Below are 25,448 nucleotides of genomic sequence, written 5' to 3' on the forward strand. Positions count from 1 at the left end.
TACTAGGGCGAAGAACAGGGGGCGGACACTCGAGTCGGTTTTAGTCTTGGAGGAACAAGAATTCGTGATCGATCAAAGGTAGCCCGTTTGTCTGTTCTACATGAAATAAACTTCGATGGTCTATTAAGGTATGAATCACAAGGGCAAGTAGCTTTGCTAATGACCGTCTTTCTATTGAATTTGGTCCTCTCGGTGGGGAAGAACATCTTACTCTATTTCTCAGCAATTAATCACCACATCTTTGCCCAATGAATCACCCACGGTTTCCCTCGGATCCCTTTTTTTTCCCCAATCATCCGACTTCGTTCTTATTCTGGTAATAGATTGGCGTTGGTCATATTATCAATCCCTGAGACAAATAGCTTGTTTCAAGTTTGAGTATTGACATTATGCATATTATAAGATGCAATTAAAGCAGGAGCAGGAGAAGAAAATCCATTGCAAGATGAATGTGCGATGACGAGGAAAGACTAATTTTACTAAAGAAACTGATACAGATACAATATGCGTTTAAGACAAGAAATCTCGATCCGGATGCCACTGTAACAATTATAGGAAACTAACTGTCATCGAGTATGGCTTCCGATTCTCTCTATACCTCTAGTTTTACAGCCTTGATTTCCTTTTAAGACTGTCGAGAGTCTCAATAAATACATTATACATGTTATGGGAGCTTCCGCTTTTGTTGCTTGCAGAGTTTGTGCAGGCTACCCATTACCTATCTACCTGAAGAAAAGAAACTCCAGCAACTGCTATGATGTGAACACGTTACAATCTATCTTCTTTTCTTCATTCGCATCCCAATGTGGGGCACTGTGTTGCATACCTTCAGAGCAGGATTCTCTTCTCGGGCTTGGTTGCGCCAACTGATGAACCATCAGGTCATCAAATCCATGCCTTTCAAAGCTTGTAAAAGCACCCAACGCTCCAAGAAACCCTTCATGTCGCAGAAACATTGCTTGGGCCTCGCCTTTTGACCTGTAAAATGGGTGAATAATCCTTCAGAGTTTTGGCAGAAGATGCTAGGCGATCCAAAAACTAACAGGACAAGAGACAGTAAAACACATTCCTGACAGTTCGACAACTTGACTTCAAGTGCTAGGAAGAAAAATGGGAAAGAGAGTTGACAATTTTTAAGTCATCAAAAAAGAGTGAACACAAGCGCATGCACATATAGCTAACAATTTTCCATGCAAGGTAACTTATGTCTGCACAGAACCTATAGAATGCGACAGACAAAGTCCAAAATCTAAGCTAGGTTTGTATCCTAAAATCAGTATCAAAGATTAAAAAGTAAATGGCCAAATTGAAGAAAAAGGAGAGTTTTGAGATTACCAATATTGAACTCCGACAGAGATAGTATCCATGGTATAAGCATGGCTCCGGATGAAAAATCCTCCGAAGAATATCCGCTTGAGCCCATATCGAAGTGCATTTAAGTAGGCAATCTGAGGAGTGAGAACAAAATAGAACATTAAAGTATTTATTTAATAATTCTCTGTTTCTTTTCTATGACCACCATCAGTGATCCAGTTTCCTATGGTCTACCATCACTAGATCATCTTACAAATCTAAAAAAGATGTAAAAATCTTAAAGAATATCATGATGAAGTTGACATTCAGGAAAAGTTTTAGAAAACTTGATCACACTCTTCACCAAGCTCAACAGTCGAAATCAACATTACAACCTAACATACCAAGATGATAAGATCATTCAACAGAGGTTCGGAATAAGAGAGCGGTAAACACAGATACAGCCTCCCAGGTCTATTCTTAATTATTAACAAATATCGAAAGAAATCGAATCATCCAAATAGCCTGCCTGTAGGATGCGCCCTAAATGACGATCAATTCTGTAGAATCAGCATATGCAAAGTGGTTGCAATCTTCAGGTATCAATTGTTGTAAGCCACTGTGATCAGTACAGCTTCTAGAGAAGACCAACAATATCGCCAGAACTATTTCTTTGCTAGAGATAATAACAATAATTTTAGAAAAAAGCACCAGCGGTACAAGAACAACCAGATGCAATCAAGACTATTGGAACATACCTGCCCAATATTATTAGAAATCATTCTCAAAAGAGACCGTGAAATATCTTCAGGTTTGTAATCTTCAAGCTCTTTATCGATTGAAATTGCTTTACCAAAGCTAGAAGCAATATTTGTTGATGAGAGACCAATCTGTGATCACAGATAAAAGAGGAAGAAAATAAAAAGATGTCCCTAAGTCATTTGTCATTAGATGGAAAGTAGTAAGATAGAAATTCTCGGTGAAATTAATAACAGAAGTTGTCAAAGCACATAAAGCGTGCATTAGAAATATGAAACTTTCCCACATGAATAGTTGTATATTTGTAGAAGCGTCTCAAACATTCTCATTATTTTTACTTGCTTGACCAGTGCTCTAACAAAGACACTTGATATATAAGAACCTAAGTTACCTAAGTTACAAGTATGGTTCTAGGATAAGATGCTAGTTTCTTCTAACTTCACAATCTTGCAGAAAAACCTGTTTAAGAAGGCTACCTTCGAATAATCCGTTCCTCCATAGATGTCCCCAACAAGCATATCTATGACTCTGTTATTTCCAACATGGCTCAACTCAAGCAACTCATCAAAACTGCAGAAAAGGATAGATTCACCTTATTCAGATGAAATAAATTCAAGAGTCAAAATCAGTTTTAATTTGAGCAGGTGAAGAGAAACACCTCTGGCATTTTGTTAGAAGTTTTCCCAACCCCCAAAAGGTGCCTCCACCGACACTTGTCCCACTAACTCGCTCAAATTTTCCATCCCCATCCACCTGCAAATCACAAAAGGAAAGAGTTTTGTATGATGAGAATAGTTCAAAATAATAGTAGCAGACTGTAGTAGCAGTAGTAGTAGAAGAAGATAGTTTCGAAAAACACGATTAACCTTGATCATGCTGACACCTGATCCAATATTAACGAGGAGATATGGGTACAAATCTTTATGATCAATCTGCACAAATTCTTTCTGGCCATCCATATAGATAAAGGCTTCACGCTGGACAGCCTGTCAAAACCATTTGCAATTGACATCAATAGATGTCATTCCAAATTAAGCCACAGAGAGAAATATTTTTTGTTTATGCAGCATGATGGGGTCATTCGTCCACCTTAATATGACATGTGTAATCAGAACCTGAAATTTCAAAACATTATGGACAGAGAACCAAGATTTATTTATTATATAATCAATATCAACAGTTTAAATGCTATGACGCCAACTCATTTTCCTGATTTAATTGCAGAAAGGCCAACTCAGGGAACAAGGTTGATTCAACAGTCAGAGGATGATCTCAACCAGCCAAAACTCTCCTGATGAAGATTCTTGATGTGACGAAAGGATAGCTTCTGAAGAGTAAAAGGAAAGGCCATCTCCAAATCATTGGACTTTCATGGTCAGATTAATTGCATGTTATGAAAGTAGAACCACATTTTAATATCAAGCCTTTGTTACTCATGATGTTATCTTCATTTTCACCAAGTAAGTCTTCAATTGGCGCTTCTCCTAATGCAGATGTTCTTAATATCCACACAAACTTGCATAAGGGAATCTCCATACTGACAGAATGCGGAAGGCCAGGCTTCTCATCTTCCCCCTTATTCATAATAGAGTTTAATAGTTGAAGAGGAAATAGATGGAATGATACTGCCTCACTCCATACAAGTATATATTTAGCATGAATAAAGTATCTCGACTTCTAGTCGACTTTTAGACTGGAATAATGAGCACTATAATAAGCCTCTAAATGAGAGACATAAATCTTGAAAGACATCATATATTCAAGGGAAAGTGGGTACCGTTTTGATAAAAAGTCAACTCACAGATTTGCTTTCCCAATCTTACCTTTAGCAGAAAGTTTGCTCCCGCGACAAGACAGTCCATTTCGTCTTCCTTATCAAGTACAATCCCAAGTTTCTCTTTGAAGAGATCCGTAAACTTGAATGCCCCACCTCCTGTAGCCTTCTCACAAGAGACCAGTAGTCAAGAACCTTTCAAGCAACAATCAACAAATTTCACTGTTGTGGGTGGAAAATGGAATCTTAAGTTATGTTTCTTAATTGTCTTCATCAGTAACTCCGTCCTAGATGCAATCTCATTGAAGACGTGACATAAAGAATCACTAGACAGAATATTCTTGATTAAAGATTGTGATCCAAGAAACCAAAGTGACAAAATATTCATATGGAGATGTACTCAAATCTCTAGAATAACAACATCATTTTCGCAATCGATGCGCAGATGCAAAAGAATCCACCGACCAATTCCTAGTTTCATCTTCAATAGATACCTTGATAATGATCTTGTTCTTGGAAGGAACCTCGTGATGCTGGCCTGCAGTCATCTTTGTCCATAAGAAACGGATTGAAGTTAAGAATTACTAGATAAACACTACTTGTTGTACAAGGTTGTGCCCCTAATGGTAGCACCGGCACACACTTGACCGCATTCAGTAAATGCCAGCACCTAATTCAAAATGCCGGGGGCTAAAGACCCGAAATTGGCGGAGCGGGCCCCTCAATTTCGACTATAAGAGAAACTCAGGACTCGTTTAGAAAGTTCTAACATCGCGGAAAAGCCGCGGAGCACACCACAGTGCACAGACGTAACAAGAATACCTCCGACGTGCAGCTGTTTCGACCGGATAAACTCTATGCAATCATTGATTTTGCTGGTTTCGAACTTGGCAAAGTGAAGCCTTCCTTCGGAAAGAGGGTGACTGCTCTCGCCATTGGAGACCCCTAGGCTCTCCTTGGAAGACCAAATCTTATTGTCTTCCGGCAACCAATCGCTGTTCCTCGAGTAATACACCAACTTGATCAGAGACCCTGCAACACGTCAATCACGCCACTCACGACACTAGCAAACCAACAAGAAATTCGCCCCCTCACCCCCAAGAAACGAAAGAGGAAGAAGGAATCATCCTCCATGTCGCGAGAGCAACAAAACAGGCCGGTGAGAAAATTTGCACCGCAGGGGCTCGACGGCCCCGAACCGAAACGATCAATTCCCGCTTCCGCGCGCCAAAACCGGGCGAAATCCGAACCGAAATTTGGAAAGTTCGAGGGGGGGGGGCGACCGGTCACCTCCGATGTCGATGGCCAGATGAGGCGTCGGGCTGCGGGGCTCGGCCGGCGACGCCATGGCGATGGGGGCCTCGTCGGGGAGGAGCGCTCGATCGGCGACGACCTTGAGATCCATCTCTCGATCCGATTCCGATTGCGCCCCCCCGCCTTCCCTTCCCTTCCCTTCCCTCGTTCGATCAGCCAGCAGCTAATAATACACACACACCTCCCCACCCACCTAGTACCTAACCCATAGCGAACTGGCAATTCGCGACCATTTAATAGCGTGTCGCTTGGACGGTTCCGTCACGTCAAATGCGCGAGGGCAGCACTCCCAGGACGGACAGAGAGAGAGAGAGAAAGATAAGAATGATTTGGTGGGCGATGCGAAATTGACCTCGATCCGAGAGGTCTCGTTCTCGCGAACGGAGAGCGGAGCGCGTGCGGTTAGTTTTAATAGCCTTGTGTCTCATTCGTGACCTTATCGACGGCACGACATTCATTAGCTAAACCTTGGCGATTGCTAAATACACAGCGCGCCCCCACCGTGTTCCGCGGATCCCCGGCTCTCTTTAACTCTTACCTTCATCGGATGTTTTTTGGGGGAATGTCGGTTGTCGCGAGGGGGATTCTCGTCGTTCGCGAACTTCCGCCGTTTCGCGCGATGCTTTGTAATTCCGGTGCTCGGGTATGTGTTCGAGCGTTATTAGAGACGCGATCTTCGGATTTCACCGCGAGTGAGACCATATAGGTAGACGTGGTAAAATGAGTTCTAAAACGCGTGTCAGTGCAGGTCATAAATAAGTGTTAAGTTTTGAAAACAGGATTAAGTGAGTCATAAATGTGTTGCCTAACAGCTTAATGGTCTTGAATGGGTTGATAACTAACCCATTTTCATACTCATGTGAAAAACAAGTGAACCCTTTCACCAGTATCTAGTAGTTATAAAGCTCTGTTGATTTGGAGATGCCAAAACAGGCGAGGGCCGAGCAACCCTCGTCGACACCAAGTGAAGGCCGGCAAGGATCCAATCAAGGGTCCCGACCTTTATCCAGATTTGGCGAGTGCCACCAAGCCATTGCTGTCTGCGAGCGAGGGTTGCTGCCCCACGACCCTCACCTATGACCTACAAGGCATCGTGGCCCTCACCTAATGGCCAATGAGAGTGACAGGCCCTCGTCGAACTTAGAAAAAAACAAGGAAAAGAAAGAAGAAAGAAGAAAGAAAAAGAAAAGACAAGAAAAGAATATAAAATATAAAAGTTCATAATTTTTTTTGAAGAAATTATAAAACTTGTACATTGAATTTGTATTGCATGGGAATGCTTTAGCAATATATATATATAAGAAACATATAGTCGGATTGGGTATGGGTCGCTAGTTTTTTATCGTATAAAAATTGGTCAAAATTGATCCAATTGGATCAGACCATTTCAATTCGATCAATCCGTTTGACGAGTCTAATAGCAGGTGAAAATATTATTTTCATTGCCGACTTTAATGGAAAGGCAGGCGGCATGCTTCCATCGCAATATTCGTTAGGTCGCTTGGTTATCATGCATCTCTTATGATAAGCTCTGCTCAGAGAACAAATTCGATCGGCTAATAAACTAAACACTCTTGCGCCCCCACGTGCTCGTGAAACAATGAATATGCGATGGGTCACCTAAGTAGGTAATCGATTCGATTCGCACCGGTCACATTTTATGCAAGCAATATTTCCTTTCCCCATCAATAACACGATGCATCGCTCGAGATTACCTAACTTGGCCGATTACATTTATGGAGTGCCATAGTCTGGAGGCTCAATTATGTAAATTTGCATGGAACTTTGATTTGATAGGTTCGATGGTCAAAACAGGGAGCCCCACCTCACCCCATCGCTGCTGACTCGTGCCATTTGGTTGGACCCGCACTTCGGAACGGCGTGCGGGGGGCGCAAGAGCAAACTAAAGTTGACCGTAAATTCCTCCCTCGCGCAGCAACTCTGACCATTGAATTTGGATCGTTCGAAGTCGCGGAGCTGTTGACTCGCCCCCAACCAAACCATTATCCTTGGCTTTCCCTTCGCATTCCTCGCGGGGACTTAAAGAAAGGGAATCGAATCTCCTGTTCTTTGCACGAGCATCATCATCAACTGAGCAGAGGCCACCTAATCCTCACCCCGTCTCCCACCAGCGGTAAGCCCGCGACAAACGTTTTCGTCCTTGAAAAGATGCGTTCCATATGTCACATCAATATAATAAGTACAAAAGACCAAGGTGGTTAGGTCTAATCTCTCGATAATTACGTCCTCCTCCGCCCGCTCGATCATCGACAAAGTACTAAGATATCAAGATATTTTTATGGTGGATAATTTTCGGGAACTATTAGAATATTTTCTCATTCGTATTAGAGTGCACGTGTAAGTTGCTTGAAAAAAATTTCATATCGGAGAGTTGATGTGATATAGAACGGTTAATATATCCCAATTGGTCTGTGATTTATTAGTTTAAGCTTTGAGTAAAGGTGTATTAAACTTTCCGTTGCACGCTCCCAACAATTCATTCATTTATGCAAGGGCGAGTAGTGCTTGCCATTAGGGGTGTGCAAACTGGGAAGCACTAGACCGACTATATATACTTTTTTTATTTTTTATTTCTTCAAAAGAATTAGTAAAATGTAAAATAAACCTGAAGTGAACTTAATTGATATAAATTCATTGAAAAAAATTTGTAAAATGTAAACTAAATCCTAAATGACTAGTTCTATTGGACCGAACCGGGAATCAATCAACTCTACTCGCCATACCGAAACGCCTAAAATATCTGGCTCATATATCAAAGCTGCACCAGTCAAAGAGGCCTCTTGAACAGGTGATTGAGGGACTCTTTGGTGACCAAATAGCAAATGAAATACTAACAATCCCTCTAAGAACTGATGTTTTAGAAGACAAAATTGTGTGGACGGGAACTAAATCAGGTGATTTTTCAGTGAAAAGTGCCTACCATGTCATTAGAACAGAAGCCTCAAAACCGATTAGCAACCAAATATCAACCTCTTTTCAGCCCCCACGGATGCTATGGAATAGAATTTGGCATATGTTATCCCCCAAAAGTTAATTCTTTTGTATGAAGTTTATGTCAAAACACCCTTCCAATTAAGGACAACCTGTTTGGTAGGAGAATCATATCCGATCCATTGTGCCCGATCTAACGAAGCCTCCCAGAGACTAGCAAGCATATGTTTTTGCTTTGCCCTTGGACGAAGCCTATCTAGGAGAACCCAGCCCTGCAAATCAATATTTAAACCTGTTAAACGGGTGGGTCAGGTCGGGTTTGGATCGGGTCATAAATGGTCCGACCCAAATTGACCCATTAACCCTTTTATGACCAATTTATTTGTAATGTAAATATCCCGACCCATACCCGACCCAACCCATACCCAACCCCGACCCGACTCAACCCGACCCGACCCATATTACTAAAACACTTCTATATTTAACTCAATATAGGAAAACTTGTTTCTTATGACTTTTTTTAAAAATTATACTACTAAAACATTTTCATACAATACAATTTTTAATTATTTTTTTATTTTATTAATTTAAATATTTTTTAAAATCCAATTTTTAATTATTAATTTTCCCTTTATTTTTGGCCGGTGCCTGGCGTCCGGCCACCAGCCACAGGCGAGGACGAGCTCGCCGGAGGTCGGCGAGCTCGAGTCTCGCCGGATCGGCGAGGCCTCAGGCTCGCCGGAGGTCGGCGAGCTGGAGTCTCGCCAGATCAGTGACGCCTCGGGCTCGCCGGAATCAGGCAAGCTCGGCCTCGCCGGCCTATGGTGAGACTTGAGGTCGCCCGATTTCGGCGAGCCTGAGGCCTCGCCAACTTGTGGCGAGGTCGTTCCTCCCTTGTGGAGGGTGGCCGGTCGCCGGCTGTCGCCATGGCCGGCCACCCGCCGAAAAGAGAAAGAGAAAAAAAAATAAATAAAAAAAAAGAAAAAAGAAAGAAAAGAAAAGAAAAGAAAATAGATTTTTAAAAATATATAGTTTTATAAAAAGGGGTGGGCCTAATGAGTGGGTTGTACACTCAACCCATTAAGACTCTTTTATGATAGGCTTAAAACTTTAAGACCTATTTAAGATGGGCTCCTCAAAGTTGTATTGACACATTTATTTTTTATATGGGTCATACATAGATTTTAAGACCCATTTAACAGGTCTATCAATATTCAAAGCCAAGGTTTGACCCGTGTAGAAGAGTGGCTGTTGAGTTTTGTAAGAAATCAAGGAAACTCACCAAAATTTGAACTGGTCTCAGGAGTCCTATGGCTTATCTGGAAGACACGAAACCACACCATATTCCGAGGTCTCCGACCAGAATCGTCTAGTATTGTCCAATCCAACCAGACTCTGCTTGAAAATTATGCAAAATGGAATGACAGGGGAAATTTAATAGGGAATCAATGCGAGAACTCTCGAGCTCCTAGTACGACTAATCAAGCGTGGAAACCACCGACGAAGGAAGTTTTAAAAGTAAATATTGATGGAGCTTACTCACCCGGCTCAAACGAAGGCGCTGTAGCCTGCATTGTGCGCAATATTACCGGGTCTCTAGTCGATGGATTTGCTAGATCGGTGAGGGCTGCATCGGCGTTTCAGGCGAAAACCATAGCTCTTGTCCATGCATTGCGCTTTCTCTCTCCTCGAAGAAGTTTTAAGCTGGAACTCAACTCCGACTGCTTGAGTTTAATCTCCTCCTTGAAGTCAGCTGATCAGCAAGGGTAGGAAGAGCAAGCACTCTTTTCGGATATTAAAATCAAGTTTTGTAATAGGGAGCAAAATAGAGTTGTGGATTGGGTTGTCATAGCCCAATACACGAATTCTCTCCCTTCTAATTGGATAGCCAACCCCCCCGAAACTCTTTTGGACCTACTATGTTTAGATGCCCCCTGCTATGGGCTTTGTTTCTTGAGTTATTAATAATAAAAATTTGTGTTTCTAGACCAAAAAAAAAAAAAGAGGCCTCTTGAAAAGGGAAAAAAAATTTGAAAAGAGAAATCGGATTTCTCTGAACGGATTCGGGCCGGTTCGGTTCGAACGGGTTGAATGGGCTTTTCTGTCTCTGTCTCTCTTCCCTGCATATCTAGTTGGGCCGACGAAGAAGACAGTCGAGCCTCGCGATCACTTTGTTTCGGTTGCTCCTCCTCTGGAATCGCGAGAGCTTTACACCTGCAGCTCTGATGATGAGTGATGGACGATCGTGGTGTAAACGGGAGGGAAGCGCGCTGATCGCGAGCAATGCCGTATCGCCAGCGCACGGGACGCCATCGACGACGCGACGGCGATGACAGCGTGGGAACGTGTTCCGGCGAGCCGGAGAGAGAGGCGGCCGAGAGGGAGCTTCCGGCGAATCGCGCGGCGTCTCTCGATGTGAGTGAAGAGCCTCTACATGTGATTGGAAAAACGCTTCTACGTTTGTCCGTCTCTCGCGAATTCCCGCACATTTCTATTAGGCATCTTCGGTTCGGATTATCCGTTTCATTTCATCGTCGCGTTTAGATCGATTGATGTGATGCGATGCGATGCGAGCTCGATGATGAAGTGGAAGCAGACTGGGAGCACGAAGACGTTGAGTTCGTCGTCAGTCATCAGACGTGTGTAAATATTGGAGGTTGATGATTTGTAGCAAGTATCTGTGACGACATTGTATGTTGTGAGGTTTAGCATGTCACTTAGTCTTAGTTATCTGTAGTGCTACTCCTCAAGCCTCTATGAGCGAGCCCTGGTTACTTCTGGCGCGCGATTTCCTTGTTCCGGTTAGCCAGATTTGGTGTGCTGAATAGAAAAGTAGATCATTCGCCATGTCTCTGAGTCTTCTGCTCGGTGTGGTATTGTGTTGATCGAGAGAGAAGTAGCTGGAAGGTACTCGCGAGTGCAGTGTTGCCCCATTCTCTTCCCTACCTTGTTTTCATCGTGCTGGTGAGCTTGATTTGATGTGCCGAATCTAAAAGTAGGTCATTCGTCGTGCCTTTGATTCTTCCACTCCGTGTGGTAACGTCTCGATCAAGAGAAAGATGGCCGGAAGGCACTCGCGAGTGCGGTTGTGCCTCAGTTCTGTTCTACCTGCTTGCATCTCAATCTTAAGGAACTTTTTCCCTGACTGCGAGGACTGGCACGAGAGGAGGAGGGATTTCAGTGTTTCCGTGCTCTTGTTTCTTACACTTTCATTTTGCCTTGGCAGTATCTTCAAATTCTTCTATTATATTCTCCTGTTCTATTTATTCAGCGCCAAGAAGATACCAACAGATGCCACAGTATCCCCTGATTTTGCTCCAAATGGGTCAGCTTGTCATTCGTGTTAGGGAACACATGGCATGGGCGATAAAATTGGTCAGGCATCAGACTTCTCGGATACATCTTATGATTGTGGCTTCCAAATTGTCTGGGATAGGTTGATTGAACAGCTGATAGCATAGTAATTCTGTTGTCAGAGCAGAGGTCAGGGTTCATTAGTATTCAACTGTCTACAATATATTGTCCTCAATGTAGGGCACAGGTGTTCAGAAGGTTTGACTTCTAGCAGTAATTGTTTATATTTATGTAGTAAGGAAAACAAAGGATTTGATTGTCCAGTGTAATTTTCTATTCAGAGGCAGCGATAATCCATCATCTAACAGCCATTTTTGTGCCAAGGACAAATTCAAAGGACGCTGATCATGCATTGTTGAAGAAATGACCTCTGAGAATCTGGCAGGTCCTATAGATTCACCCTGGAGCCAAGAACAAACTTAATCAACGGAGTAAGATGCTAGTTGCCATATCAGCCATTTATGTAAAACAGAAAAAATAGAGTCTAATTTGATGAGTCTTCTTCTTTAATAGTCTTATGGCGTCAATAGATATGCTTTTCTCTTTGGGAACAAGCATAACAGATTTATTTGGTTTAACAGACTGCATATTGATATATCGTGTGAGGTATGCTTGATGAAAGAAGAAAGTAACTGATACTGTTTCCAGCATTGCTGTGGTTCCTAAAAGCATATAATCTTTGATCTACAGACTTTTTTCAATGATCTTATAGAGGGCTAAAGCAGTGTTTGGATATGTGGGATGTGCCTGAAAGACTGGATTTGATGGCCCTTAGTTGCTCAATGTGCTGAAATTGTTGACAAAAATTTACAGCAGTTGCAGGAGAATCAATCTCACTTGGCTCAATAGACTATGAGACTCGAAATTTAGTTAGGTTACAAAAGTTCTGCAGTTTTCCTTGCAGTATTTAAATATTTTTCTGGAAGCTGACTATAGTTTTCCAAACTTTTTTTTTCTCATGCCATCTCCAATATCTTTTATGTCTTGATTAATGCTTAAGCTTATAAATTCCAGCCGGCACCGGAATGTTGTTTTCAATACATTCACAATTACCTACTCGTGCAATCGATCTGTCTTTTCTTTTGCATATCAGTCGATGGTTTTTTCCTCATTTGATGTTGCTAGGATATGATTATTCTTTCCCGAATGTTAATAGTTGCTGGAAGATAAGCTTCATCCTTTTGCTGCTTTACATATATTTTGCTAGAGAAGGTGCTCATGGACCATATTCTTCTTATTGTTTAGTGTCCAAAATTCTTAATTAGTATCAATGAACGATAATATATTCTGTTTGAATCTAGAAATCAGCAGTTTTGTATTATATGTGTGACAAGACAATATATAATAATGAAGGCTGTCGTGCACTTTAGTATTGGACTTTAGCTAATAGTGCTGCTGGTATACTCCCATACCTGGGTCATCAATATAACCTTCCTAAAGAAGAATAAACAAGCACTCCCCAAATATACAAACTCTATCTATCTCTCAAATTATATGAAGGGGCCAGGAACTCACGCCGACCACGCAATTGAATGGGGGATGGAATACTGAGATTAATCTCAACATGAATCATGATCAGATTGAATCCTATTTTTTGATGGCTTCCCTATTTGTAAGCAGTCAATTGGCGGAACTGTAGGAGTGCTCAACAAACCAAAAGTCTGCCAGCAGAAGGGATTATAGAGGTGGTACTGTTCTTGCACTGGTTTCAATTGTATAGCTGTGAGAGTCACATCAATGCATGGTAGGCTATCGCTGCAGGCAAAGTGCACTGGTTTAACCGTGTATGTTCCTCTAATCCTTTCATAAGTAATCCCTGACAATGCCACAGCTGATGATTGATTCTTGCAGGTGCTTTTGTCACAATAAAATTGATCAATGATGATTGGAAACTGCACTTCAGAAACTTGAATGTTTGAGAACATTACTCCTTGCACAGATCCTGATCCACCCTGGAGAGTATAAATTCGAAACGACATATTAGAGATAAGCCAGAACTTCAATTTGTATGAGAAAAGTAATTATTCAACGCAGCGGTTCTCTTCTGACTTTGATGTATGTAGCCATCTGACAGCAAGAGTAGGTACATCTGTTGGATTTGATCAGATTATTGCTATCTTCCGTTTTCACTGAGTAATTTAATGGTTTGCGATTGAAATGTTTGGTATATAGCTCAAATTGGAATGGTTTTTATTCGAAACCTTGGATTGAATTAAATCTAGCCCTAACAAGTCTTTGTTCTCTTGGCCATTTGCCCTTTGTTAACTGGCTGCTTGGCTTCTAATGCTGTTCAATGAATAAGAAGAGCTGGTTGCCAAGCAACTTGAGGTTGCAGCACCTTTTTCTTTTGTGCTTTTTTCTTGTTCCCTTTCTTTCCATACCTAATTGTGCAGAGTTTGATTGAATTTTAGCATATGGATGTTAATAGTACCTGCCATGTCTTTATTCTCACTCCAGTCATTGTGTTGTGTATGTTGACATCTCGGATGGTGATGTTCGAGACACATGCTTTTGTATTATCCCGGCCCAGACTTCCAATGCTGATCCCGTGTCCTGGTCCACAATTCACATTGTGTATGTATACATTTGAGCATCCTGTTTGTATTGATACGCAGTCATCTCCTGCACAAATTATCAGCACAGAAGAGCTTATTTTAGTTTATGATCTCATTGAACCATTTATAAGGGCTGACATATGTTGTGGATGAATAATCTCATTTTATGCCGAATTTCTAGCATTCACATTATGTCTGATAGCATGTTGGTGTTTTGTCATGAGTTTTTTCCAGCTCAAGGAATAATGAGGCCTTGGTACCATGTGGTGCTCCGTGGATCTTCCATCCGACAGAAGCAGATAATGTGAAAGTGGCTGGAGGCAGTTGCGCTAGTTGTTAATAAAGACAAAAGTAAGTTTGGGGTATGCCTTATGCAACAGAAAAAAGTGGTGTTATTGTGTGTGGACCTCAAACCCAATCTCATCGTATTTCTTGCTGGTGATTTAGGGAATGACGTGTCAAGTAATTGTTCATGTTACAGGAGAGCATGGAGAATTGGTTGCCGCCATGTGTTGGCCGACTAGTGGCTACATTTTGTTGATGCCACCAGCAGATATATAAGGTTTCGGAGGAGGATAAGCTTGTGCTCTATTACCAAGTAAGTTTTCTGCTAGTATATGTGGTGATAAGCTATGGCTTCAATTTTTTGGACTGCATTTTTTGTTTTTGTCTGTCAATGTCTGGGCTGAGCTGGGGCCCACATCCAGGTTCACAAGATTTATAGGAAACACCTATTTCAAGGATACTAACTACTTTCTGAGAATATGAATAGGAAGAGTTTAGCTAGTAAAGAGCCTTAATGGCATTGCTCTCGAATGTCATAGTTTTGGACTGTGATTTGAAAATCGCCTTCGTTTTTAGGGGTTATAAAAGATGTTCGGCTAATGATACCGTTATTGATTAGCTAGTCGAAAGGGGAAAAGAAAATGGAAAGGGAAAAGAAGTGTATTGTACCACAAGCAAGACTGGAGCTATGAATGAGCACATCTTTGGAGTTTTGGAGGTGAATGCCGTCTGTGTTGGGGCTGTCGCCTGGAGATGAGATGCTCATGTCATGAACCAAAACTCCCATGCAATTGTCAAATTTGAGGTGGCACTGGGGGCTGTTTTGAATTGTAATGCCCGTGACCGTCACATTGAAACTCCCATAAAACCTCAGAGCCTGTGCAAAAAACATAATTAACATTTCTAATGATACAGGAATGCTGGGACTTGGGAAGTTGAGCATTTGTGAAACTGGGCCTTACAGTGGGCTTGATGCTTGGCATTTTTGCACTGAGCTCATTTCTCACCTGTCACAATATATATCAGAAGCCTAATCAGTTATAGCAACTAATTACTGGAACAGTGAACACAAATTCACAGGATGAAATCGAGCATACTACTTTAATGATGGTAAACTCTTATCATACATAAGGTGAAGTTCAAGAAAGTTACCGGCATTGGTGGATTTCTTTCCACGGAGCTGTTTAACGGAATCAGGAACCGTGTTTCGTCGTCGATGGGATCATCAAATGGGTAGTCCTCCCACCAAACGGAGCCTCGGCCATCAATAGTTCCTTGCCCTTGGATTGTGATCCCTCTTAGCTTTGTGAACTCGAGCCATTGTAGCAGACCTTTTCCCCATGCTTCGTTCTCTGTTGGAGCAACTATGGTTCCATCCAGCTGAAAATTAATTCGAACTCTTTTAGCCTCCCAGAAACGGTGTTTTCTCGAGCACACTGTCTCACAGAATTTATTTTTTACCTGGAATAAAATGTTTGCCTGGCAATATGGACCCGAAAACGAGATGGGTCCCACGAGGAATGCGTATTCTGCTGGGACGATCATCATCGATGCCTCCACTTTGCATGCAGCGGCCCATGCATCTTCAAATGCCTGCAATTCATTACAGCAGAAATAGCAGAACACTTTTCTTAGGATTCAGCCAAAACGAAAAAGGAAAATAACAACTCGCTTTCCGTTTTTCTTATTGTCAGACAAAACATTTTTCTTAGGACCAAACGCTAAAACTTTGGTCATCGTTATACAGTTGGTGTTGGTTTGTAGGAAAACAGTAGACAATAATTGTTGGAATCATGTGGTCCCAACAGCCACAGCAAGAAACCTTTTAGGGTGGGTCCCATAGCCCACACCCTGGTAGTTCAGTTGTCCTTTCCTGTGCAATTTATTGTTTGTTACATGGTAGGTAATCTTTTTATATTCTCGAAATTAAGTTGGAAAATTCGATATGTTGGTAGGACAAGAGGGTCACGCACGTCTAGTTTTAGCATCTTTTGCCAATTCCTTCCTAATGATTTTGAACTTGCTAGTAAGAGAGAAAGTTAAGATGACCAATAACTTAAGCTTCAACCCATTTACTATTGTGACTAGTGTTAAGAGGTACTAAAAAAACTTGACTTAATAATCCGGAGTCATGGAAATGCATGATTGAAATTGAAAATTAGGACACGAGAAAGATTGATTGGCGCTTTCTGTGGAATCTTAAGTTGTCTCTTTGTATGTAGCATTTCACTTTATGCTCTCAACCGGGTCAAGTGACTGGTTGAGCTCCAAGGATGCTTTTCCGGCTTGTGAAGTTGTTCAAGGACCATTTCTAGACTACAGCGATTTCATTGTTGTGCATGTTTTGATAATCCATTGAATCTTAAAACAATGCCTTGGCTCTAACTAGCCTAAACTAAAAAGGAAGAAAAAAAGTTACTGAATTTTGCTCTTGTGCCTTTGAGAATGCTAGTTATATTGTATCATCAGTGAAAGTTTTTTATTTTTCTATTTTTGCTGGTCGAAGCACTCTGTTCAGAGGCTACTTTCTAGGGTAAAAGTTTAATAGACTCAATATAGCATACCACACTGTAAATATGAAAAGTTTCCGATTACCCACAGAAAGAAAGGACGATTGTCGATGCCACATTGTATTTATGAAAAGTTTCTCCTTTAATCTTTGAGAAGTAAAAATGAAATGTTTGCTTGTTAAACTAAATTGACTGTTTTAATTGGCATCAACATGCATTTAAAGACTTTCATAGTATTTACTTTGCGTACTAGACCAACAAAAAGTAATGCGAGAGCGAAGAGTTGGGCTTCTAGTTTGACCTTTGTGTCATCAGTACTTCCATCACCCTTGGCCCCGAAATCAAGCACATTAAAGGTGGCAGAGCGGCCACCCTTGTAACCTTTCTGTGGCGGCAAAGGTGGCGTGGCTTCTACTGGTTCAGGACTCGGAGGCAACGATGGGGTCTTGTGAGATGGAGCTGTTGGAGATTTTGATCCTCCATGGTGGTTGTGATGGCTACTGCCATGTCTTTTTGTCTTCTTCTTTAGCAGAGATGCTGAGGTTTCTCTGCTGTGCCTCCAATGCTTCCCTCTTCTGGCATTGCACATTTCAAGACTTGAAGACCAAACAAGAAATGCTATGACAAGCATAAATGTGATGCTTCTGAACCTCAATCCCTCCATGTTTTAGTGTTGTGTGTGTGTGTGGAGGGGGGGTTGGGCACAGAGAGAGAGAGAGAGAGAGAGAGAGAGAGAGAGAGAGAGAGAGAGAGAGAGAGAGAGAGAGAGAGAGGGTTTAGATGTCCAATATAAGTGGTGGAGGGTATATATATAGGGAGCGAAGTGAAGAGTTGATGATACTATGCAGATATAAGCAAAGAATTCTTCCGATAATTCTTGGTATTAATGTCTCATTCGTTCCTTAAAATCTCTTGCTTGCTCTTTATGTTAATTGTGTATTGTTCCTTTGTGTGAAATATTGGTTGGGAGTGCTTGTCCTTACTAGATGGGGCCTTCTGTTGACACATGTCACAATGTTTTTGCATGTGACTCCTCCCTTTCGCAAGCATATCTTTTGATGGGGATCTATCTACTAGCAAACCAGACTGTAATCGATCATGGCATGCATTGCCGGCTAGCCAATTATAACTACTATGAGTACCACAGTCCGTTCTTTCTCATGCGAATCATTCAATATGTGATTGTGCATGCATACATTGCCAGTGAATTCATTGATGATGCCTACTAATTCAGCGGATAGAATATTTCATTCTCTAAGGACCGAGACATATTTATCAAGATCCGATGTTGTTTATTTCATAGACACGATCATTTTGTAAGCTTGTCATGGTATTCTGCCTACACTATATTAAGAGATGCATCATCACGCATATCGTCTACGCAGTTTTCATTCAATAGCTTGGTTTAACATGTCGTTCGAGTTATGTTGGCTCTTCATTTTCCGAATCAATTTGGGGATTGCGCGTCTCCTTTCACATTCGCATGGCCTCAAAATTTTCCAGGAATTAAATAATGGGAGAGATTTCCATGTAAAAAGTAGCCAAAAGAGGGACACGTGAGTGGGTCTATGAGTTGTGGAGGAGGGAGGGAGGGGTGGGGGGGGCACTGATTATAACAGTTCTTTTATGGTCACATGCATCGCTCACGGGCAAGAGTTGTACTTTGTCTTCTTAACCCAACAATCATGGCTGAAAACTGGTAACCCCGTCTGCTATATTTCCTCCTCCTTATCCTCCTTTTAAGCGCACACTTTCCAAACCCCACATTGACCACGAATCTTAGATAGCCACATATCCACAGAGAGAGAGAGAGAGAGAGAGAGAGAGAGAGAGAGAGAGAGAGAGAGAGAGAGAGAGAGAGAGAGAGAGAGAGAGAGTATTTTGACTGATCTGAGTCATGTCTCAGGCCTCTCTCAGCTGAGCCAGAGCCTACTTTTACGTGACGTTGGAATTTCCGAGGATAGACCAAAAGAGACAGAGGCATAGATGCTGGGGTAGAGATGTAGTGAAGAGACATTGCAAATGTATGCATGCCCATGGTTTCGCCATACCAGTTAGAAAATGTACATACCAGTTAGAGATGTAGTGAAGAGACAGAGAGAGAAAATGCGAGAGTCCAAGGGTCCAACTAACAATAACTAAATACAGGAAAACACATGACAGAGGAATTGCTTTTTTCCAGGTCACATGTTAAATCCCAGTTCAGTGCCAATTGTTTCAGGACCAAACAATTTAGTGTCCAGAAACAAAACGATGAGAGAACAAACAAAGGCCTGCGTAATATTAAAAAGGCAATTACAGGTACGGAAATAGCATCTAAGAAAATGCTACGGCCAATAAATCATCGTATGATTCGTCGATAGCCGCTTTGAGCTTTCCGTTTACTGAAGTATATATATTAGGACTTGAAGCTTCTTCTTCTTCTTCTTCCTTTCTTTTTGGGGCGAAATATATGTCTGGAGTGTGCGTCGTTATCAGCACCAAGTGATACCAAACTGAGTTATTGTTGTGAATGTGAAATGCTAGTAGAGTCTTGTGGTCCTTCGAACTCTCTGGACCGGGAACTCGTTTTCAGGATCATTGGATCCGAATGTGTTACTCAACACCATGTTTAATTCTTCAATTTAAGAGGGAAGGAATATAACATATCATGTGTCTCTGACTCCTGTTGTGAATCGAATCACGCAATGGACATGGCCGAAAGAAATTACTCGTAATGACAGTAAAACTTTGTAGAAGGATCATACATCGACCGAGTTTCTATGTCTGTTTTGTTTGTTAATAGAGATAGAAAATACATGGAAGAGCACAGTATGAGTCAACTGACTTGCCTTGCTGCGCGCACTCTTCAGAGTCCACAGAAGGTGACAATAACGTCTGAGTATTTATGTTGTTTCTGTTGCTTTCTTTTTGTTGCTGTCATGCATCTCTCTCTCTCTCGCTCTCTCGCAGCGCATTTGGCATTTCAGTTGAATTCAATTTCCATCTTAATTTGACATGACAGGAGTGAGGAGGATTCATTAATAGAGAATAGAGTGGAAATTAGCGAAGTGGTTTTCGCATGAAAATTGATTGGAATAACTACATTGGAACTCCGCGCAAAAATTTAGAACTCAAGTCACAAAATTGGAAAGTTTATAATCGAAATGGTGTCTGTACATAGATTTAGGACCGATAAGACAATTTTCCCACATCATGTGGTCAAGATTTTCGAAGAAGAAAATCAAGATCTCTTTATTGATCGTTGGGGCTGGTCACGATTCCATCTGACCTCTCAAGCTAACCATCAAATATAGATCGATGACCACCTCAACAAAACCAAATTTTTTTCAAATATCTTCCGATAAAAGCACCTGGCTGGCAAAGTATGCCTTGCGATATTCTGACGCAAGGATTAGATGTAATCCTTGTGTTCTTTATGGCTAGACTAGCCGAGGGCTCAGGACACGGTACTTTAATCAATCATGTGATTATGATAATCGATCTTCTGTTTCCGGGGGAATATGCGCAACGCCACAATCCAATCCAATAGGATAAAACAAAGATAGCTGCCGGGGTCGATTTGTTATGTTATGTGACACCCATCACCTCCCTATTGGCATGAGATGAGATGTACATATTGCGAGGAACTTTGAGTACGACCTTCCTCGCCGTCGTCTAGCGCGTCTACGAGCGCTCGTGAACTTTTGATTGCCTTCTCGTGATCTCTCGTCTCTTTTGGAATGATTATTTGTTTGTTTTATATATATATCCCATCCCAATAATTATTAAGCCATCCATAGGCACGCCCTTCTCATTTTTTTTCCGATATCTGAATCTTTTCCCATTTTGTCCATGGCTTTTCATGAACTTGTTGCACAGGCTGTGGCTGGACATGAAGTTAACTATGGTTTTGCAAGTGGCCAATTCTAGCTTTTGTATCATATTAACGTGTATCCGGACTCCATGTTTAAGTAGGGTGATTTTGAAAAGGAGACTTTTCGAGAAAACGATTCGAGATGCTTTTACCGAGTTCGAGGTGCTAGTCCCGACGTTCCGTCACTCGCATTATTCATGCCCCGATCATCGCCGATGACGTCGACCACTCGTCCCCGTCTTGTTTGCATGAATCAATCTCGGTTTGCCTCTTGAATGGATTCGAGTTCCCAAGAACGGGAAAATTACTAAAAAAAAGTTCTAATTGACCGATTTAATCTTGGACCTTTTGACAATTTATCAATATAGTCGTTCCGATCAGTTTTGGATAGCAATGGCTGATATGGACACCGGTCGTCTTACGTGGCATGGCCAGCCGTCCTAAGTAACGTTTCAAATGTTTGGTCTAAATGTATGCAAAGGTTCCAGGCATTTTCAAAAACCTGTTGTCCTGACCAATGAGCTCACCCATTTCTCTTTCCTCTCTGAGAATATTATTGTGGTGCAAGCTAAAGACAAAACCGGTCCTTCATTTGAATCGTTTCCTCATATTGGGGATGCTGAATTTAGAAGTTATCAGTTCATCGTCATGCTTGGTGTCCGGACGTACTCCAAAACAACGAGGCAGGGGAAAAAAATAGTATACATGAAGACGAAGAGTAGCTGATGATCTACTGAATATTTAAGATGAAGAGCTTCAAAGGGAGCAGATTACTTGGTTTTGGGTATCGATTCGGAATAATTTTAAAGGCTAGCGACATCCGTCCCGCCTTTCGTTTGAACGGTAGTTGCTCTATGACTGAACTTGTAGTCTGTAAATCTTAAGTCAAAAACTTTCTAAAACCATCCATTTACCCAACTCCGCTTGTCATTTCCAATGCTGTCCACTGGTTTTTGGGAAGCTCGCTCGACGGACGTTCTTCTCCTTTTTAGCCTCGACTTTTAAGATCAATAGACTCGACAAGAACAATGTGCACTCTTGTTTTACTTGGTAAGTAATAGGGCTTGCTCAACTAAAACCAACTCTACTGCACGGTAATCTCTTCTTGGTTTTCAGCCACAAAATCATATGCGGCCGAAGAAGACTCCATAATAATTATATCAAGGACTAGAGCCGTGGAAATTTCTGGAGGTTGAAGTTAACCTGCACGATGAACGATGCATCTGAACCCAAACACTTCCCGTCATGAGCGTCCCTCGTGTTTATTACTTTCTTTTCCCATGGTTTGTTGAGCATGTGAATTCCTCTGGTGGAGCGAGCGATTTCTATTATATGATTTAAAGTGGGGAGCCACCCTAAGTTTTTAGAAAGACAAAAAAAGCGCTCTTGTCTCGACCTGCTTGTTTGCATCGTGAGGAGGGCTCGTTTCATGGCCAGACAAAAGCCAATCCTCTCTGCGCTCACGGATCGTTCCGAGATGGGAGAGTGAGAGACCCATGTACCCCCAACCCCACCCTAGTTTCCGTAAATCTTGCTGTTCTGAGGGACAAGATCTCTTGCATGTTTCTTCATGGATCTGCTACCTCTCTAGCTTGACCTGCAGTAGATGAAAATGGGTTATGGCCCTGTTAACCCCGCCGATTACCCCATCACCAAAGGCATACATGCACGTCCAGACCAGGAGTAGGTCTTGCGTCAAAGGGGAAACAAATTAAATGTTGATGGAAGTGTTGGCCAAAAAAATGTGGGAATTACATGTGCCTTTTGTGGGTTATACGTCATTAACTTAACTTATCTAACAAAACGAGTCCAGACGATAATCCATTGCTGTACGTGAAGATCGAAAGGGACTCGGCATCCATATTATAAGCCCGTGCAATAATAATTGGGGGGGCTCTTTGCGGAAGCTATGTGCGGCATGTGCACCCGATTTCAGTTGGAATTGTTGGTTGAAAGAGCTAGTTTTGTACTATTCTTGGGAACCTTTTGCTTCAATCACAACCTTCTTCAGATGCGTTTTCAACTTTCAAGTAAAAACAGCATTAGGGTTTAAGCTTATCATGTATTGATGATGGAGGTTGGTCTTTTTACAAAGAGCTGTCTTTAACCATGAAAACTGACAAACTACTCCTATTATAAACGAAAAACTTTGCTTTTCGACCGTGTACATTTGTGTTTTGTTTTCTAACCACGTCTTTGTGCTTTTATTTTATCTAATCAATTCATTCCACTTTTACAAACTGACATGGCTGTCAAACGACATCGTAATGCGACGTGGATAAAATTTTTCCGATGTGGACATCCATGTGTGTGTCCACAATGGCTGAATTTTATCCACATCATATTCTAATATAGTTCACATTGGCTGAATTTTTCTACATACTTCCACATAGGCATTCGCATGTTTTATCCACGTCATATTTTTACGTTGTCCGTCGAAAATTTGATCGGCTTTGGTGTGGAAGGGGTTTGTGATGAAAATGTCATAAAAAAAAAAAAGAGACTACAATCAGTAGAGAAACATCCACATTCAAGGAAAAGATGTAACATTAAAAAATCTAATAGAAATGGATCTGGCTTTGATCCATATGGATCCCAACAAGACAAAACCTCTCCCTTACAAAAGGGAAAGAAAATCCATGGCCTTTGATCGATAATTAAACCCTAGTACTGGATGAATTATTGCGTGTGATTTAAAATTGTATCGATTCAATTCACGAACTCCTAGAGATATTCCCTCGTTCTATAAGTCCAATCCAACCATAGCCTCCTCGCTTTCAATGCAGAATCAAAATAACACACAGTCGCGTCAAGTACCACCAAACAATCACAGCTCATGAACTTCCCCTCAAATGACAGATAAAGCATATTATCTTCGTTAATTTTTTCTTCTTTTTTTTTTTGCGTCCGGCATTTACACGCAGAACCTAAACGACAGAGTTTGGTTTGTGCAGACTTTGTCACGCCCCGAACCCCAACGGGCTCGCGACACCCCTTCCACGGTCGTATTGAACGCGACGTCCCAGGACGCGTCGCCGACCCAAACGAACTACGCAAGCGGAAGCAAAATAAAACAACCCAGACAACTAACAAGATGACAAAAGGATAGCACGAAACAATAATTTCATAACATCATAAAGCAGTCACTATTACAAAACAATAACTCCGTCTACCAAATTTAAAACCACAATTTTCAAAAGGGGGGCGGTGGTTGACAAACTTATCTCCTCTACAAAAGGTACTCAAAAGACAGGGTAAATGATCTATCTTTCAATCCCTGTGGAGCTCTGGCGGCATCTCCGAATCGATCACGGTCGCGGATCTGAAATGGTTATATAATAACCGTGAGAACGAGTCTCAATAAGCAACCCCCCTATACCCCACGTAGGCCAATGCGTACCCAGACAAGTCGTACATGCAATCTACCCCATAATATATAAAATTCGCATCATTGTACTTACCTCGTCATCAAGCCCATGCCAACTCTACACGTTAGTCACAACGTGATAATACAATAATAGTAATTAAAGAGCACATCACAACCGCTCAAACACCAACCACACTTGCACTCAATCAATCCAACTAATTCAACCAACCAATTCAATCACACGCTCAACCAGCCAATTCAATCACACTCAATTCCCATGCGTGGCCAAACATCTTTCTCACAACCCGCGCCACTGCGCCTCAGGTCCATTCTCACTGCCCGCGCCACTGCGCCTCAGGCCCACTTGGCACACCAGCCATTCATGCTTTCACACGGACCGCCGTCAACACGTCCCAAGTCCGTAGCCCTCCGATCAATCCGGGCTCAATTTCCAATGACCGACGTAAATACGTCCCGGTCCAACACACCTCTAACGGGCCACCGTCAACACGTCTCAAGCCCGCATCCATTTGGCACACCGGCCATTCATGCCTTCACACGGACCGCCGTCAACACGTCCCAAGTCCGTAGCCCTCCGATCAATCCGGGCTTATAATCGACAGGCATGCACACGCCATTCAATTCAATCAATTTCACGCCAATTGCATTAAACCATCCATATTCACAACTCACCACGTCAATCCACAAACCCGACGTTCAAGTCGGCCACGTACGATCACCCAAATCATGCACATCATTTTATCCAATCCAATTAGCACAATCATATCATAATATAATTAAATTAAATCACGCTCTAACCGTTCTAAACCCAAGACAAGTCATAAAATACCCAAAGTACTAGGTAGGGTTTAGGAAGTCACTTACTTCAATTTGGCTCGGGAAAAACCCGCACGGGCTCAAAAACGGGCCGGATGAACAAGAACGGGCCCGATGAACAGTTGTTCGAATGAACAAGAATTGGGTCTGGATGAACAAGACTGAATGAACAAGAATGGGCCCTGGATGAACAAAGACTTCGGAATGAACAAAGACGGGCCCGGATGAACAAGACTTCGAATGAACAAAGGACGGGCCCGGATGAATAGTGACGCCCCCCCTCGGCTGAACCGTACGAGCAAGGGCGCGGGCTTGGCCACGGCCCGGGGCACGCTCGGGCTGGCTGGGCAGGGTCGCCGGGGCTAGGTGGTGGCGGACGGGCCAGGCGGCGAAGCGGCTGCACGCGGCGGCGGCGGGCCGGGAGCTCGAAACGAGGAAGGCGCGGAAAGAAAACGGGGGGAAAGGGAGGTCGGGCGGCGGCGGAGGTGGCACGGCGGCGTCTCGGGTGGCCGGGCGACGGAGGACAGGCCGGCGGACGGCTCGGCAACGCCGGACCACAGCGAGGCGCAGCAAGCTTCGCTCGCGTGCTGGC

The 25,448-nt window shown here is 42.4% G+C and overlaps 2 protein-coding genes and 1 long non-coding RNA gene across 8 annotated transcripts; 1 reads left to right on the plus strand and 2 right to left on the minus strand.

The window, feature by feature from the left end:
* Positions 1-48: 48 nt before the first annotated feature.
* Positions 49-5,321, minus strand: LOC115672049 (pantothenate kinase 1). 2 transcript variants are annotated; one of them, XM_056309766.1, is made up of 11 exons: positions 5,117-5,321; positions 4,649-4,858; positions 4,321-4,364; positions 3,876-3,992; positions 2,919-3,038; positions 2,711-2,805; positions 2,529-2,622; positions 2,052-2,183; positions 1,336-1,448; positions 827-978; positions 49-349 (listed from the first exon to the last, which is right to left on the minus strand). In XM_056309766.1, the coding sequence occupies exons 1-11, from the start codon at positions 5,229-5,231 to the stop codon at positions 309-311; spliced, it is 1,233 nt and encodes a 410-aa protein (XP_056165741.1). In that variant the 5' UTR covers positions 5,232-5,321; the 3' UTR covers positions 49-308. The 2 variants fall into 2 exon arrangements, with proteins under 2 accessions (XP_056165741.1, XP_030449663.1); XM_030593803.2 differs by lacking the exon at positions 49-349 and having other exon boundaries at positions 414-978; positions 5,117-5,320.
* A 7,465-nt stretch (positions 5,322-12,786) lies between these two features.
* Positions 12,787-17,460, minus strand: LOC115671865 (polygalacturonase At1g48100). The gene is made up of 7 exons (XM_030593523.2): positions 17,098-17,460; positions 15,748-15,879; positions 15,439-15,666; positions 15,249-15,293; positions 14,956-15,163; positions 13,878-14,068; positions 12,787-13,398 (listed from the first exon to the last, which is right to left on the minus strand). The coding sequence occupies exons 1-7, from the start codon at positions 17,458-17,460 to the stop codon at positions 13,006-13,008; spliced, it is 1,560 nt and encodes a 519-aa protein (XP_030449383.1). The 3' UTR covers positions 12,787-13,005.
* LOC115671866 (uncharacterized) lies at positions 13,387-18,617 on the plus strand. 5 transcript variants are annotated; one of them, XR_008816095.1, is made up of 4 exons: positions 13,387-13,529; positions 14,236-14,352; positions 14,483-17,492; positions 17,532-18,213. It is a non-coding gene; the product is annotated as an uncharacterized LOC115671866 (long non-coding RNA). The 5 variants fall into 5 exon arrangements; XR_008816093.1 differs by lacking the exon at positions 13,387-13,529 and having other exon boundaries at positions 14,063-14,352; positions 14,483-14,599; positions 17,050-17,492; positions 17,532-17,961; XR_008816094.1 differs by lacking the exons at positions 13,387-13,529; positions 17,532-18,213 and adding an exon at positions 18,600-18,617 and having other exon boundaries at positions 14,063-14,352.
* The last annotated feature ends 6,831 nt before the right edge of the window (positions 18,618-25,448 follow it).

The sequence above is a fragment of the Syzygium oleosum genome, unplaced genomic scaffold (assembly GCF_021117445.2).
Source record: "Syzygium oleosum isolate NSW1041296 unplaced genomic scaffold, Sole_v2.1 Sole_v2.03, whole genome shotgun sequence".
Taxonomy (NCBI): domain Eukaryota; kingdom Viridiplantae; phylum Streptophyta; class Magnoliopsida; order Myrtales; family Myrtaceae; genus Syzygium; species Syzygium oleosum.